Genomic DNA, 13,866 nt, shown 5'->3' with positions numbered 1-13,866 from the left:
AGGTTCTAGTCTTTGTCGAACTTGAAAGCAAAACAAAACAACGACAGAATAACCCACCAAGAAGGGTGACATGCCCCACCAGTTTGTATTTCATATTGGTCGATCTGCTGAGGATCACCACAGTGTTTCCAGGAGGTGTCTTGTTAAGGACGCAGTGAAGTGGCTACTGTTGGTGTGTCTGCTGGTATCTTAGCGAAAACCCCATTGAGGGGTTTATGTTTGATAAGGACTATTTTTGAGTCAAATTGGAAGGATTGGCCATTCTTTCTGGAAGAAGTGAATATGAGCTTCCTGTGTACCATGTAACATGTCTGAATGGAGCTCGATTTAACCAGCGACCCAAGGCCACATGGAGATTAGAGGATGGTTTTCCAGCAAACTCCTCTTGTAGTAGAGAGCTGAGGTAGACCGACAGCTTCTGCCAGTTTGTCAGGTGGAATAAAGGCCTTTAGTTTTTCAAATTGACACATAAATAGTGTAGTACATAGCAGGCAGTAGCTGTCCATGTGTGCATGTTATATTGAGGCGTGTGTGTGTGTGTGTGTGTGTGTGTGTGTGTGTGTGTGTGTGTGTAATTTTACACATTACTAAATACTAAGAAAACCCCATTCTCAGGAACTGTTTACTAGAGACTTCTTATCCTTTGTATATAAATTCAGGAAACTGGGTTTGCTTGTACTTCACCAGAGGTAGCATCTGAGTAACACCTACAAATGAGAGAATCCCTGTACTCCCAGCACCTTATTTCACCTTGTTATCTAGGAAGAGAATATCAGATCTTTGCTTCGCGTGCCCAGTACAATTGCTGGAGCCGTTTCTGTTATGATCCTGTTCTGACAGGATGACAGGGCCAGGGGCCCGGTGGCAGTGTCTCCGCTTCTCCAGGGGGGAAGTGGCATTTCACTTTGTTTCATTTCACTCCTAAACATGTGCTCTCAGTGGCTCTGTCTCTACCAGAGCCTGTTCTTCTTCTGACCGTGGCCTGTGCAAATGGGGTACGCGGGGAGTGGTGCACACGTTTAACCTGTCATAGCCAGATCCCTGGATCATCCCCAGGAGGAACAGTCTATCAGGGAAGGAGCACAATGGCACAAGCTCGCCAGGCTTACCATTCTAGACATGGCTGTCCCTGGGGTTGCCAGGAGTGGCAGAATGTCTGTGTGTGATGAGGATGAAGTTACAGACAGGACTCTCTGAAATCAAATACATAGAGAGCGTTGTAGAGTTTGCCGTTCAAAAAACCAAACCTTTTCCATTAGCTCATTGCTTACCAGGGCCTGAGCTTGATGGAAACCCGATCCTTTTCTAGGTTTCTAAGCCCAGAGATGCTGCTCAGTTGTTGGTTCCTTGCTAAATGTAATTAATAAGGATCCATGTGAAAAATGAGCAGTAGCAGAATTCTAAGTACTGCCTCGTGGAAAAGAGAAGTTGCCTTTAAACAGTAGAAGTCGGTTTTCCTCAGCTGCAAGCCCTCTGGAAGCATGTGTGCAGGTGTAGAGGCTGGCTTTGCATCTCTTACAGCATGGTCTTCCTTCTTATGGGCAGCTTTGCCATCTAGAGACTCAAACCAGATAAATTGTTTTGTTTAATAAGGAAGCACTATAAAGTAAGAAATACATTTCAAATGGTGCCATTAATATTTGGATTAGTTGGAAAATAGAGTCATAGTTCAGTTGGCTGTTAAGAGGATTTTCTTCATGGGGGAAACTAGTGGCTGACTGTGTGTGTGTTGCACTGAGGATCAAACCCAGCTCCCCATACATTGTGATCAGGTGTTCTGTCAATGAGCTAAAACCTTATCCACATTTTGAGACAGAGTCTCTTAGGCTGGGCTTGAACTAATAACTACTGTAGACCTTGAACTTATGACCTCAGCCTCAGCCTCCTGAGTTCTGGTATTACAGTTACCTACTACCACACCTAGCTAAGGCTGACTCTTTTTCAAACAAACAAACAAACAAACAAACAAAAAACCAACCAAACAAAAACAACCCAACTATCTTCAGAGTGCTGTGAAATAGGTCAGAAATCAGTTTTTGTTCTCAGCTAATTTCATAGTATTCTTCTACCAGGATTACACCATCCTAATATAAAGGTAAGAATGCAAAAAATTGGTTTACACCTGACAAATTTTCCCACGGCATGTTTTTCCACAGACTGTGGAGAACATATGTATGTTCCTTTATATATGGAGTTGCATATCTCATGCATATGTCTCTTTTTTTCTGTTTCCAGGCCTTCTGCCTTATCTAGTAGCCCGACATATCCAGACCTGCCCTTCATTAGAATCTCCCCACACCGTAACCCCACTGCAGCTTCGGAGTCCCCCTTCAGCCCCCCACACCCCTACATCAACCCATATATGGACTACATCCGCTCCTTGCACAGCAGCCCATCCCTCTCTATGATCTCAGCTGCCCGAGGGCTGAGCCCTACAGATGGTAAGTCTCAGACAATTCTTCCACAGATCACCTGACACCCTTGCATTTTACCTGTGGCACTGTATAAAGAAGATCTAGTATATGGTAAGGTTTTCCACATGACAGGCACTGGGACAAAGTTCAAGATTGAATTCCAGCTTATGACACTGCTTCCATGGGAGATAGTGTCCATATTTTATGTAAGGATAACAGTTTACAGAAAAATTAAGTAACTTGGGACTCAAAGCAAGGTCTGACTGACTCCCCTCCTTGTTGTTATGCCCTTCTCTTCTGCACTCCACACATTAGACAAGCCCTGCAGGTATCCCATGCTTGTGTGAATTCCCTGAGTGCTTTGCCCAGCTTCTACTGAATGTTTTTTTCTGTATGTTGAAAAGACATGTTTATATAGATGTGTCCTTGAGAACAGAGCTTTACAAACTCTGCTATGCATATGCTTCATCTGGGGATCCTGATCATGGGGGCTGGAGCAATGTGGAGTGGGAGACCTGAGTCTTTGTGCTTATAAAAGCTTCTAAGTGATGTTAATGTTGTTGGTCCATCATGGACCACATGGAAAGTACCAAGAGCTGGGGATGGGGGTGGCAGGGGGCATATTATGTGTGCCTTCAGCCTTTGAGCATGCTCAGTAAAACTGAACAATGGGCAAAGAGAAAGAGTTAGACTTTATTCCTGTAATTCCTGATGCTCACTTTAGGCTTAAAATGTAGGTTTCATTCTTTGGTAATAATTTTTCACACAGGTTTGTGAAATTCGAGCTGGTTATTCATACCCTCCTGTCAAGTTATAACCCATTCCTTAAGACTTGAGGGGGAGGGGGATAGTCACTATATCTTCCCTGTATATATGAACCTTTGCCTATATTGACACAGAATTCCATAAGCCTTGCTAATTGCTGATGGGGGCTATGCATGCTTCACTGCAGACTATAAGCCATTGCTGGTGGTTGCAGAGTAAAGAGATACCATGCAGTTCATTTCACCGAACTGTTTGCTGTGATTCCCTTGCCTCTCATTCTAACATGGGAACTACATTCTGAGGCCGTTAGTGCACAGTGGCACCATGCAGGAAGTTTCTGAGGAATCATCCATTCTCATGTATTTCTAGGAATAGCCATCTTCTAGAAATAGTTACCACCCCATGTGTCTTCTTTTTAAGAATTCAGTATCGTGAATATTTTTGTAGGGTACCCAAGGGATATATTTTCTCATTTGAGCAATATTCACATTTTAAAAACCTGCCAAAAGTAAAACATGATTAATATTTTTGCTTGGAATTTGATTTTGTGATAAAGGAATGGAAGGTGGTAGAAATAACCATAAGGAGAACAGATGAAGAGAGTGAGGAAGAAGCTCAAGGTGCAGTTGGCTTGTAGAAATTTGATTGGCTGAGGACATGGTACTTGTGGTTATTTTATGGAAATCATGCTCATTGTCCGCATTTAATGAGTGCAAATAAAATATCTGTTGATTGATGGGTGGGTCTGTCTTCCCTTTCCTACCTCTTAATACTCCAATTAATAACTGTCTTAGTTACTCTTCTATTGGTATGAAGAGGCAAGATGAATTCATTGGGGCTTACAGTTCCATAGGGATAGAGTCTATGAACATCATGGCGGCAGGCAGGCATGATAATGGAGCAGTAGCTGAGAGCTTCTTTATCTGCAAGTAGGAGGCAGAGAAAGAGCCAGTTAGCGATGATGTGAACTTTTGAAACCTCAAAGCCCACCCCCAATGACACATGTCCTCTAAGAAGGCCATACCTCTTAATCCTTCCCAAGCAGTTCCACTAACTGGTGACCAGGTATTCAAACATGTATACTTTTAGGGGTCATTCTCACTCAAACTACCACAATACCTAACCAAATAATTTCACTAATATTTTCCTTTTATAGTCTAATACTTTAAAGATACTCATTTTTGCTATTTATCACGCATAAAAAGTATTGTATATGGATACAAATCTAAAACACCTATTGCCAGGATTCTTCTGCCTGTAGCTAGTCATTGTAAACCTTCACTGCTCAAATGCTATACCCTAAGCACTTTAAAACACTACTTTACTTTTGGCTCCCAGATACCTCATTTCTGGAAATCTAGAGGCCACCCTCAGAACTGCTACAATATCTTGCTGCTTTTGCAAGTAAATTGGCAGATGGAAACCAATTATTATCCTACTCATGTAAGGCTGACTCTTGCCAGTAAATTGTTCCAGATTGATAGGTACTTTCTTTTTGATTTTCTAGTGGGGGGAAGAAAAGGAAAAAGAGAGCTTTTAAATTCTGGAACATGAAATTGCAGCTTATCATTCAGTTGTGTGTCATTAATGCTGTGCTGCCCTTTTTTCTGTCTTGTAAACTCTGACTTCTCATGTTCGTGAGTGTTAACTCAGACACTCCTGGCAGGAGCCTAGGGAAGTATTTTAAGTATGTCTGGAAAGACATCACAGGTGTCTGAGTTGTCTACTGTTGTAAGAAGTATGAACATATAGTAATTTTCTGTAGACAACTATTTTCTTTGCAGCGGGAGGGAGTCAATCATGACCATCTACATACAGCCACCATTCTGGTACCAACAACAGGACAAGTTTGTGTATTTTGAACATCCCATAAATTACATTGTCTAGTTAACATCATTACTTTCTTGGCATAGACATGTCTGCTCTGTGATCCCCAAATGACAAAAATTGCATGAACGACATATTTCTCAGTATGTGTCCTGTCTTAAAAGATACATGACTCTATATATATATATATATATATATATATATATATATATATATATATATATATATATATATATATATATATATAATTTTGAATTCATGTTCGTTTCTTTAAATAAAGAACAAAAAGTATTTTACTATTTTTTAATTCCTCTGTTCTTGCTTTCAAATAAAGGCATACACCAGGGAATGCATCTTAGAACAGCTTTATTGCATGGAGCTGTAAAAGAGTTGTGTTTGGAGGATAAATGGCAAGTGAACTTGGGATGCTTCAAAAAAAAAAAGATGGCTCTCTGTCCTTCTTATAACTGTCACCATCCTGCTTCCTCTTGCAGCCCCCCATGCTGGAGTCAGCCCTGCAGAGTACTATCACCAGATGGCCCTGCTAGCGGGCCAGCGCAGCCCTTATGCAGACATCCTTCCCTCGGCTGCCACCGCCGCCGGCGCAGGGGCCATCCACATGGAGTACATTCATGCCATGGACAGTAAGTGACAAGGCTGGTTGATGGAGTCCTGGGAGAGTAACAAATGCCAGCTAGGTAATGGAGAGAAGGCTGCAAAGGTTAGGTGATGGGTTACATTTTCAGTTCCCCAGAAGGGGCCAGCCTGAGATGACCTGTTACTTCCCGGTGAACTAAGATATGCATAGAATTGTAGTTTGGTAGCTATACCATAAATGTAACTGCTCAGCAGATTATCCTGCTCTGTTTCTTGTGATATGAAAATAAAGGAACAGATTTGATACCTGGATAGACTTTGCATGGCCACTCTATGGTATCGTGGATTTTATCCTTTAGAAATTAAGCATTTTTAAAAAAAAAAATCAAGAAACCCTAAGACATGATTTATTTCCATTCACATATCGTTACATTTAAAAACTGCGTTTCATGAAGACCCTTTGCAGCTGCTAAGAACATGGAAGGTTCATAATAGTTACACAAAGGGGGAAAAAAAAGAAACCCAGAAACATTTCCAAATTCTAGTACATGGCAATGAAGGGAACAGGATCATGTGATGTGTGTGTCACTTGAGGGGTGCCCAGAGGCACATTAGGATCCCTTTGGGTCACAATGGGCCTTTAATGGCTTTTTAGAGCACCTCAGAGCTCTCATCTCTGACAAGGACCTGCTCAGTGGATGTCCTTTTGCAGAGTTTTGAAGAATGAAGCTAAAGCCCCCCCACAGGGAAGCCTGGTTTTTCTATCAGTGATGCTTAACCCTTGCGCTTCCAGCTCGAACCTATCTGGAGTCATCCTTGTCAGGGGTGCTTTTATGAACCTAAGCTTCAGAGTTTAGAAAGAGGATGGTTGGTTCACATAGGAATAAAAATTGACAGTCTGAGTCTACTCATCACCCAGGACCATGTTGATGTACCCCAAAGGAGTATGGCCTGGTGCTGGCCTCTTATCACACAGCTTGTTACCACACACAAAGTAAAAGAACTGTGTTGCACCCTCTGTGGGGTTTTGTTGTTAGGCTCAGTAGCATAAAGAGCTTAACTTTCAGATTCATCATAACCACATTTCAATTAGTGATTGTTGGCTGGGCGGGGGGGAGCAGTTCACTGTTATTATGCAAATTAGTTATTTGAAAATCTGCAAATAAAGAATTAAAATAAGAGAGACTCCTTGGAAGGTCAGCCTGCATTACTTTCCCTGTTTGATAAGAATATGTTTAGTCAGGCAGCGGTGGTTTTTTTTTAATATATAAATAAAGGATGAAGCTACCCTTTTACTTTGTAAAAACTAATTAAAGGAATTTTAATTTGCCAGAGTATATGGTAAATTGACTGTCATTAAGTAGGAATTTAGATGTCCTATCATTCATCACATGAAAAGAAAGCTCCTCTTTCTTTGTCAGAAATTTTTATTAGAATGGAGAAACAAAAACAATTAACAGAAACTAGGTTGGCACTCCCTGTACTGGAGCGGTAAGAAGCCAGCCTCTGTGCCTGGGCTTATAGCTCAGTGATAGCTTTTCACCTAGCATGTATAAGGCTTTGGGTTCAGTTCCTACCTCTGTGAAATATAAATAGGGCTCTGGTTTCAGTGGCAAAAGCACGTGGTATAACTCGTGCGGGGTGATTTTTGACATGGAAGCTAGAATATTCAGCTTATTAGACTAATCAGGTGTGTTCATAGCTCTCATAGTTGAAGAACCTTGAGCCTGTAATTCCTGTAAGGAGCATCCTAGGGATGAGCAGAAGGCAAGAACCACTGAAGTCCACGCTGTCCATATGAGCAGAAAAGGGCTTAAACCAGTGCTGTTCTCAGAGAGGGGGACAGTGAGGACATTTATAGCCAGGCCTTTTGTGACCTGAAGAGTTTGATGGAAAGGTTTTGCCAGGCCTCTGGACCCTGGCTCTGAACAATGTATGGTAGATATAAGGCTTTTTATATTTCATGGTATCAGATCACATTATCTCTTGTATCACAGCTTGTCAGTGAGGGCTCCATTTAGAAGGCTGGGGTCAGTCCCGAGCATCCCCACCAAAAACAGAGATTGTGGCAGGGATGAAGAATGTCTAGCTTATCTTCTTCCTTCTAACTCTGAGTCCTAAGGAAAATAGTTTTTGTGAAAGGTTATGTAAAAACTGACAATAAATCTGGTCTGTCATTCAAATTGTCTGGAAAAGACAGGTATTTCTCCATTAAAACCTTAGATGATGAAATTAGCGTATTGCAGTGAGTCAGTGTGAAATAGTTACATTCAAGGCAGAGGGCATAATAAAAACGAGATGTTCCTTAGATACTAGAAGCATATACAGAGCTGGGTTTACTATTCTGTGCTTAAATGCCCTAAGTCAGCTGGTAATGAAGCTGTTCTAAATGACTGAACCTATTTTCAATGTGACTCAAAGAATTAAGAAGGCACCATCCTTGTCATTCAGAGTGTTAGAACAGTGTTACATATGGATGTTACTTCCACTTTGTGTCTGGTGTTGAGATTTAACTGTAAAGTCTTTCACAGTCATCTATTTTCTTTCATTAAATTATCTCAGAGCATGGTGGATTGTTATCTTGTATGTGGCCTATCTCTGAGGTCTCTTGTGGTGATACAAACTTTTAGTTTAGCAAGGAGAATTGTCAGTTCAAGGCTGGTGGGAACCCCCCAACATATATCACAGGCACGCATGCACACATTGTGGGGGTGGGGCGGGGGGCAGGGAGACAGAGACTATTCCATCTGTGTTGAAGAAAATATTCCCATTGAATTTTCTGGAGGTCAATTGACTTGTCATTTTTTTCTTTAAAGATTTATCTACTACTTTAATTTTCCAAGTAAGGCCATATTGCCATGCCCATGCTGTGAAACATAAAATCTTCTTTTTGTATTTAAAATTATTTGTCATTGATTTGCTTCTCACCTGGCAGGATTACCTTCTTGCTCTCTCATTAAGCTTTGATCTTCCAAAAGCAAACATGGACCACTGGGTGGCATTCTCTGCTGCTATATGGCCTAAGACTCGGATCTTGAGAGCTAACAAATTTGAACGCAAATCATGTTTAATTGTAACCCCTCAGTTAGAAACCACTGTATTAAGTGGGCATGTGTTTAAATTGAGTGACTAACCTCTAGATTAAGGCCGTCAGAGGGCTTTTCTTGAAGTCTAAAATCTGTTAGTTCTTTAATGGAGAAGAAAAGTCCATTTCAGTATCCTTAGGGATATCAAGCTTCGCTAAATGCATGCACAGTTTATGCCTCCCACCTTGGAAAGTTTATAAAGCACCATCATCAACAATATGGAATATATATGCTGAGATGAGAAGGCTTTTAGGGTAGCAACCCTCCATTTTCACACCCGAGTCCAAGGCTCTACATGGTGGGACTGCTCTGTGCACTCGAGGGGTTTGATAGTATTCTGGCCTCTTCCTGCTAGACGTCTATAGCATGCTCTGAACTATGACAACCAGATGTTACCAGATGCTTTATGGGGTACAAAACCACCCCAATTTGGTACCACTGGTTAGGGCAATGCTGTGTATATGGTTTTAGTGTTGCTGTAAGTTTGCCGGGGAACGTTTAGCTGCTGGAGCCACAGAGAAAGGCAAGCATAACTACACCAAATTCTTTATTTTAACATGCTTTAATTCAGTTTTTGTCATTCAACTCATTGCCTTAAAATGGTGTGTGTTAGAGTGGAGAGGGCATTGTGTTGCAACTGTGGGAACCTCTGTCTTTGTCGCTTGTGGTGAATTAATGATGGGAGTATCTAAGCAGCTGTCAGATTCATAAATCATTAGAAATGAGAAGGATAACACATAAAAGTCTCTCCCTTTTGTTGAGCAATTTATCATTTTGCCTGCACATTAATAAACAGCTCTCCTCTGAGGTAAACCCCTGGAAGATAAATATTTTGCTCTAATTTCCTCAATTGTAGCCAGTAGATCACAAGGGGGAGGGGAGATACTTGTCACCACAAGTTGCCAACTTCTGTCCCTCTCCTTGTGCACTGAGAAGTGGTAGTCAATAGTGTATAGATTCTGGCTGTAGGTAATCAAGTTCTGTTTTGTTTTTGTAACAGGCACCAGATTTCCTAGCCCTAGGCTGTCAGCTAGGCCCAGCCGAAAGCGCACACTGTCCATATCTCCACTGTCAGATCATAGCTTCGACCTTCAGACCATGATAAGAACATCTCCTAACTCCTTGGTCACAATTCTCAATAATTCCCGTAGCAGCTCTTCAGCAAGTGGTTCCTATGGGCACTTATCGGCAAGTGCAATCAGGTATGTATTTTCCTGAGTCCATTATGTGTCTTTATAATAAAATGTCAGTGCTCAAATGAGCCAGTAATCCATTTGCAGCGCCAGTGGTCTGAGAGAAGGAAAGAGCCACCAGGCTGCTGCATCCATACCAGGATTCAGGTTAAATACCACAACAGTGGGCCAAAATTAATAGGTGTGTATGCATTAGTCATTAGTTTTTATATGGCAGTTAATTCAGTTACAATGCCATCTACTTCTTAGAGACGGAGAATTTCAGATCTTTTTATCCAGGTCTTCTGTTGCAAAGAGTTCTGTGGAATAAAACCCAGCCTGTGTCCAAAAGAGGAACAAAAACAGACTTACAACTTTCAGCGGAAGAGGGGGCAGTAAGAATGAAAGAATTCAAAACAATGCTTTTAGTTCAGCGGAAAACAATTGTGGATGATTTGGGGCCACGTGCTGGGCCAATCACTAGTGAGCTAACAAGAATTCATTATACTTTTCCAGCTTACTTGTAAAGATAAAAACTTAGACCATCATTTCTGTATAGTGAAGTAATTTTAACACGCCCTTACATGAATGTAAGAAATGTAAAAATAGTTATTATAAAAAATACTTCTTATGGCTAATGATCAAATTTGGACTGTTATCACTGAATACAAAAAGAACACAAAAAAGCCATGCTAAGAATTTGTGAGGTATCCACACTACTCTTGTCAGCTAATCACTTTGTTTGAACTGTGCTAATTATAAATAATACAGGCGGAATTAAACAGTCTTCTAATGGTTAATTAAATAATCCTGGTTATGATCCTTAGCTGTTATTTCCACTACAATTTTCACCCTGGTCTAAGCATTCACTTACCAGTAATCTTTGAATTATAGTTTTGCACACAGTGGGTGATTCCTCGCTTTGAGAGGGCAGACTAGTGAGGCTGGCATGATGACAGGGTACTTGGGAGGTGAAGACAGGCATCAGGAATTCAAGGCCAGCTTCTGATATAAGTGACTTGACCAATGGGGGCTATTGGACATCCTGTCAAAACAAACAAAAGAAAACACAATAAATAAATGGAACATAAAACCTAATGACTGTTTTCACGAACCTTGCTCTTAATAAGTAAGAATGTATTTTAGTTTTTATGAATGAGCAAGAGCTCTAGTTATTAGTTGAGCTTTTCATGGCGACTTTACATGTCTGGGAAACTTCAACAGTTCAGAAAAAATACACATAAACAAAGTGCTGTCTCCATATTTATTAGGAGTAACTGATACCATTGTTCCACTAGAACATTTTCCAGTACAGTTTTGATTCTTTTCTAGTTTAATTATCAGCAGTTCTCATTGACAGGCAAATTAGCATTATTGTTATAAATCATGATTCTCATTTTCTGCTGTTCTTTTTTGTATGGCCAATGCAAAGTGGGAACAGGATGAAACAAACACCTGCTTCTGTGACTGTAGTCAGTACATAGTGTGGGGTCTGGGGTGTCTCAAGGTCAGCCAATGTAATCAATAGATGGAGTGGGGTCTGGGGGAGCTCAGTGTCAGCCAATGTTATCAAATAGATAGAGTGGGGTCTGCAGTGTCTCAGGGTCAGCCAGTGTAGTCACAAGTGTAGGCTTCCAGCATCTGTCTGTAGTTAAATCCCAGCTTTGGCCCTAATCTGCATATTTAACAGCTGTAGGTAAGACATCCAGTGGGTTGTTTTTTTCTGTCTTTCATTCTTTTTTTTTTTTTTTTTTTCCGAGACAGGGTTTCTCTGTGTACTTTTGGTGCCTGTCCTTGATCTCACTCTGTAGATCAGGCTGGCCTCAAACTCACAGAGATCTTCCTGGCTCTGCCTCCAGAGTGCTGGGATTAAAGGCATGCGCCACCACTGCCTGGCTATAGTGGGTTGTTTTATTAAAGGTGATATGGATCCACAGGGGGACAGAAGTTCTTCTCCACTGGGTAAAATTAAAAAAGAAATGACCCTGCCTTGGTTGTTCTTCTCCTGGCTTGTGTTCTTAGGTCATCTGCTACCATAAATTATATCTGAATTAGCTGGTATTTTGTAGTTGTGTGACTCGACTAAAACATCCACGTAGAAATGTAGCATACTGTGATATTCATACAAATGGCATTCACACAGATCACTTTGTCACTTTTGTGGGTAGGTGGTGTACTGGACATTGAACTCAGGACCTTGGGTGTGCTAGGCAGGTGCTCTACCATGGAGCTACACCTCTATCCCAAGAATTACTTGGTGAACAATTCTTTCTTCTCTCAATTATCCCCACTTGCTTGCTTTATTCTTTACAGTGTCTTAGGATGCAGCTTAGAATATGCACATAAATGTCCACAGTAATGTCATTTATTCTTACTTAGCATCTTTGTGACATCTTACAGTTGCTCAGAGAAGCAGGTACCCCACTTCAGAAATGGTTGATATTCCAACTTGAAATAATCATTTCATTAAAAGTGGAAGAAGAGATTCACTTTAAAGACCAGTGAAGTCTCAAAAGATCCTGTGAAAGTCACATGACCGAAGTCCATCACATACTCGTTTTCTTTCTTGCCTTTGAGTATTTTCATGCATGTTCTCCCTCTCGGGGTATCTTAGTCTTTGATATGCATCCATGGTATGTTAAGATAAAACATCCATTTCTTTCCATAGAAGGTAATCCAGTATGTGATGAGCTGCCATGTACTGTTAGAATGCAGTAATTATACTAATAATGGACAGTATCATCTCCACTAGCCAGAGAAACTTTGGTGCATTGTTTTCCCTAGACCCAAATAAACCAATTCATCAATAATCAATGAGTAATAGGATCAGAGAATGGCAGGGAAAGGAAAGAAGCATGGGGATACCCTGAGGCCAGATACTTTTCTTAAGAGTGAACAGTACAAGAGAAACTGAGCAGGAAGTACATTTGCTGTCTGTGTTGAACCAGATAAGAGGATAGGCACGTGGAAGGAGAAAGCTGGTTAGTACCACCAGCATTCCAGCCTCCTGCTTATGTCTTTACCCCCAAACACACCTGACTGTCACACTGGGGTCTACTTCACTGTTAATGTGGTCAGTGCAAAGGGTAATTGTGCCATTGTAAGTTTGTAAGGCTATAGTTACATAGTAAAGCAGTCACTTGGGTTTCTGTTGCTATCCATTTTCCTGGAGTAGAAAGAGCATCAGAACTCTCTCACATCTCTGCATCACCTTTGTCCCCTCCCATTGACACAGCACCACTCATAGTTATTGAATGAATAAACTAAGGAGTCCTCCCCCCATGAACCATTAGAATACCCTTCACCCTGTTTTATTGAGTAATTATGGTTTTTCCAGAAGTTAAGATCTATTTGGATGTTATTCTACACCCCCACAGATTGATACATTATATATAGTAGAGAAAAAGATGATGATTCAAAATAAAAGGGTTAAAACAGCAAATGTCTGTCCTGTTAGTGTATTTTTTTGTATTTTTAAAAGTTACTTAGTAATTCAGGCTCCTTTAAAATATATATATATATATATAATATATATATATATATTATATATATAACAAATATACTTAAAGCAAAAGCATGTTGGCATATTAAACCATAGTACTTGGGTATGTCAGACTAGGTATGTATCCCAAGTCTTTTTTTTTTTTTAATATCTCATAGCTGCTATATGAACTCAAAAAATTTCACACATAAAGTATTTCATTTAAAGAAGTTGTAAGTACTTTATCATTTGAAGGTTTCCACTGAAGACCACAGCATCAAACAGTCCACAGTTAAACATAACATTGTAAATAGCTCATTATTCATATTAGATTTAAAGGTTTGTTTAGCTAATACCTCTGCCCCCAGATATTAAGCCATCATAGGAAGAGAAGACATTTCAAATGATCCTTCTTTTGCCAAATGTAAATGGAATGGAGAAATGATTAGTAAACACATTCCCAGTATATCAGGCTTAGTTTTTTCACTATCAGTTTAGTGCTCAAATGAACATGGTTTCCTCTC

The 13,866-nt window shown here is 40.4% G+C and overlaps 1 protein-coding gene across 1 annotated transcript in view; it reads left to right on the top strand.

The window, feature by feature from the left end:
- Positions 1 to 13,866, top strand: part of Gli3 (GLI family zinc finger 3) — a 190,464-nt gene that overhangs the window by 95,860 nt on the left and 80,738 nt on the right. Inside the window, exons 5-7 of the mRNA XM_059263012.1 lie at positions 2,236 to 2,441; positions 5,501 to 5,650; positions 9,690 to 9,891. Of these exons, the coding sequence (XP_059118995.1) occupies positions 2,236 to 2,441; positions 5,501 to 5,650; positions 9,690 to 9,891 (558 nt within the window). The remainder of the gene's footprint in view (positions 1 to 2,235; positions 2,442 to 5,500; positions 5,651 to 9,689; positions 9,892 to 13,866) is intronic.

This window comes from Peromyscus eremicus, chromosome 5, assembly GCF_949786415.1.
Source record: "Peromyscus eremicus chromosome 5, PerEre_H2_v1, whole genome shotgun sequence".
NCBI classification, from domain to species: Eukaryota; Metazoa; Chordata; class Mammalia; order Rodentia; family Cricetidae; genus Peromyscus; species Peromyscus eremicus.
This window is presented reverse-complemented; position numbering and strand designations above follow the sequence as displayed.